This window comes from Athene cunicularia (genome assembly GCF_003259725.1).
Source record: "Athene cunicularia isolate RWA chromosome 5 unlocalized genomic scaffold, athCun1 chr5_part2, whole genome shotgun sequence".
In the NCBI taxonomy this organism is placed as follows: domain Eukaryota; kingdom Metazoa; phylum Chordata; class Aves; order Strigiformes; family Strigidae; genus Athene; species Athene cunicularia.
This window is the reverse complement of record NW_020799102.1, coordinates 1,625,547-1,629,302: the sequence shown is the minus strand read 5'-3', so window position 1 is coordinate 1,629,302 and position 3,756 is coordinate 1,625,547. Positions and strand designations below refer to the sequence as shown.

Here is a 3,756-nt window from a genome sequence, read left to right as displayed (position 1 = left end):
ACACAGGGTGATCCGGTGTGGGGACAGGGGGTGTCCCTGCCCGCTGCTGTGTGTGGGGACACGGGACATCCCAGTGGCAGGGAGGATGCATGGGGTGTCCCCAGGGACGTGCAGGAACTCATGGGACAGACGTCTGTCCCCAGGTACATCACAGGGCCTAAGACACGATTGTCCCCCCCTCGCTGTGTCCCCCCGTCCTACCCGCGCTCGCAGATGAGCTCGACGACGCTGTGCTCCATGGGGACAGGGTCGAGGCAGCGGTGGGCGGCGCTGGCAGCCACCTCGTCCAGCAGCCCCTGCACCACCCGCTCGTCGGCGGCGAAGCGCCACAGGTAGAGCTGCAGGTAGTGCCCGTCCACCTGCACCTGCTGCAGCCCAAAGCGCCCCAGTGTCCGCAGCCGCACGCACTCCAGCAGTGTCTTCAGGCTGATCTTGATGATCCCCGTCAGCACCGACACCTGGGGCACAAGGATGTCCCCAAGGGTGAGAACGGACCCCCAATCACAGCCACACAGAGGGGGTGAGGACACTGGGGACATCCTTCTCCAGACCATCAGCCCCCCCGGGACACACTCATCCTGGTCACCAGTCCCCAAGGATCCCTCTGAGTCCCCATACATGGTGTGGGGACACCAGGGGCTCCCAAATGCAGGGAGGCCCCAGGTACCGTCAGCACAGGCACGTGGGTGACACGAGGGACACCCATATCCTGGCTGCCGCTCCCGAGCCTGGATATGTGGGACAGGGCGACACAAGGGTGGGACAGGGGGACACATGGGACAGCCCTGGCCTGGCTGCTGAAAGCACAGGGAAGCCCCAAGCCACCACAGGGACACCCTTGCCATAGTCACTAGCCACAGAAACCCCGTGTCTCGACAGTTTGGACAGGGGACAGTGGCAACACCCTTGTCACCAGCTCCTGGGGACCCCCCGGGCTCCAACAGCTGGGTCGTGGGGATGACAGGAACATGGGACAGCTGGAAAGATGGGGAATTTAGGGCTCTTCGGGACACGGGGATGTTGTTGCAGCCTCACCTTGTTGAACTCGACAGGGCTGAAGATGTCGATGCGCTCAGAGAAGAGCTTCTGGATGTTGCTGAGCAGGTGGGTGTCCATGGGGGCACTGGGACAGTGACAGCAGGACCGTCAGGGGCACAGGGACAGGCAAGTACAGGGGACAAGGCCAGGGGATGTGGGCACAGGGACATGGGGGCTGTCAGGAGACACGGGGATGGAGACACAGATGGTCAGGGGAGCATGAGGATGGGCAGGGGGTGTGGGGAGAGTCAGGGAACGTGGGGACAGTCAAGGACACGGAGGCGAGACAATGGCGGGACACAAGGCACATGGGGGTCATTGGGGGATACTGGGATGGTCGGGGAGAACATGGGGATGGTGGGGACATGGGGACCATCAGGGAACATTGGGACAGTCTGGGGATGTAAAGAGGGTCACATACACAAAGCGGTTACTGCAAGGGTGACAGAAGGAGCACAAGGGTGACAGGCCCTGGGGGTGACAGGGCGGCCCTGGGGGTGACCAGGGCAGGTGCAGGGGTGACAGAGCTGACCTGGGGGTGACTGGGGAGGGCACAGGGGTGACAGGGCTGACCTGGGGGTGTAGCTGGGGGCGTAGCGCCCGGGTGCCCGAGAGCTGCTGTAGACGGAGAAGGCGCGCCGGCTCGAGTCACTGCTCTGTGCCCGCCGCACCCCCTCCTCGAAGAGCTGCCCCACCTGTGGCAACACACCCTCTCAGTGCTGGTGTCCCAGAATCCACCCAAAACACCATCTGGGACACCCTCTGAAACCCCCCAGGGCCCTTCAAATCCTCTGTGACCCTCACAAACCCTTCTGGGACACCCAGAGTTCCTCAGGAACCTCGGGCATCCCCTCTTAGTCTTCAGGGACTTCAGCCCCCATCCTGGGACCCTCTGGGACATCAGGGACCCCTGGGGGATTTCAGGGACTGATGCAGATGCCCTCTGGGGACTTCATAAAGTCCTCAAGGATCTTATGGGGACCTCAAAGCCTCTCCAGGCACACTCTGGGATATCGGAGAAGCCCCCGGAGGACTTCAGGCCCGCCCCCCGCAAGCCCCTCTGAGCTCCAGGTGCTGCCCCAACCTGGACATCGATGGCGGTGATGTCCTCGACCACGCGCTTCATGACAGCGCGGACGTTGCGGGGCTCGACGGTGCCCAGCCAGTCACGTGTCTCCACGCTCTTCCGCAGCATCTGCGCCACCGCGGCGCCCTGGACCTGCACGTAGTGGTCGAGCAGCCGCTGCGCTGCTGCCCGCGCCTCTGCACACAGTGCTGGGCCCGGTGTCACTACCGGGCCCGTGTCCTGGGGAGGGAAAAAAGGACACACAGACATGTGGGGACACGTAGGAACAGCCCCCTCACCTCTGCCTACAGTATCGTCACCACCGGGGGCCTGGGGATACAGGGGAAGCGTGGGGATGGACCCCCATGTGCCTCCACCTTCTGAGGTCCTGCGGGCACAGGGTCATCAGTTGACATGTGGGACGCTGTCCAGCCCCCCCCTCCAGCAGCATCAGTGCCCACCCTCATCTCCTTGGGGTGTCTGGGGGGACTTGGGGACATGCAGAAGTCCCTTGGGGACATTTTGGTGGCCTTGAGGACATCTGGGAGACGCTGGCACAGGTAAGGACCCTTCTGCCTGCACCCCTGGAGTCACATTCTGGAAGGACTTGGGGTCACAGCAGGGCACTTGAAGGGACTTGGGGACGTTTTGGGGTCCCTCAGGGACTTTGGGGGCACACAGAGAAGATTCTGACACCTCCACACACACCGCTGTCCCCACCACCACATCTTGGGTGGACACAGGGCCACAGGGGAACTTGGTGCCATTTGAGGTGACCACCTTGGGGCCATTTTTAGCACAATCAGACCATTTTGGGTCCACTCAGGGATGTTTTGGGGGACACAGAGGGAAGGAGGATCCCCAAGCCGCCACACATGCTGCAGTACCCACCACCATATCCCAAACGGATGCTGGGAGGCAGAGGGATGCAGCGCCATTCTGTGACAACCTAGGGACATCCAGGGTCCCCTTAAGGCCATTTTGGGGTCAATTGGGGTGGTTTTGGGGGCTCACCTGAGGGGGAAACTGCTCGTCAGTGAGAGTGAGGATGTAGCTGATGGTGGTGGCCTCGTAGTCGAGGCAGAGGCGGGCAAGGAGCAGCAGCAGGGCTGGGGGCGCAGCGGGGGCCCCCCGCTCCGCCGGGCCATCGGCAAAGCCCCGGGCAGTGTGGCACAGCCAGCGCACGAAGGCCACCACCAGTCCTTCGCGCACCGCCTCCACGCAGAACTCCCCCTGCCACCAAAAATGGGGGTTACACCCCAAAAATACCACCCTGGGGCCCCGAAAAGAAACCAAACTACCCCATACAAGCTCCATTCTGCCCCAGTGGTCCCCACCCTGCCCTGTGCACCCTGCAGCCTTACCAGGGCCAACCCCAGACTGCTCCAGTGACTCCCCAGCTGCCCCACACAACCCAACTGCCCCCACTGCCCCACACAACTCCCCAGATGCCCCCATCGCCCTACACAAGCCCCTAGCTGCCTCACACAATCCCCCAACTGCCGCCATCGCCCCACACAACTCCCCAACTGCCCCATGCAACCCCCAAACAACTCCCCCGCCACCCCCGTCCCACCTTGAAGTAGGGCAGGCTGGCGAAGGCGACGTCCTTGGCAGTGAAGAGCTGCACGTAGGCCAGGACAGCCTTGAGC

The 3,756-nt window shown here is 63.1% G+C and overlaps 1 protein-coding gene across 1 annotated transcript; it reads right to left on the bottom strand.

Moving 5' to 3' along the window:
• Positions 1 to 6: 6 nt before the first annotated feature.
• On the bottom strand, positions 7 to 3,755 carry VPS51 (VPS51, GARP complex subunit; the record flags this gene model as incomplete). The annotated part of the gene is made up of 6 exons (XM_026850158.1): positions 7 to 458; positions 1,036 to 1,123; positions 1,612 to 1,733; positions 2,123 to 2,344; positions 3,119 to 3,337; positions 3,681 to 3,755. Coding segments are annotated over 6 exons (987 nt in total), but the record flags the coding sequence as incomplete, so codon positions are not given.
• Position 3,756: the final 1 nt, after the last annotated feature.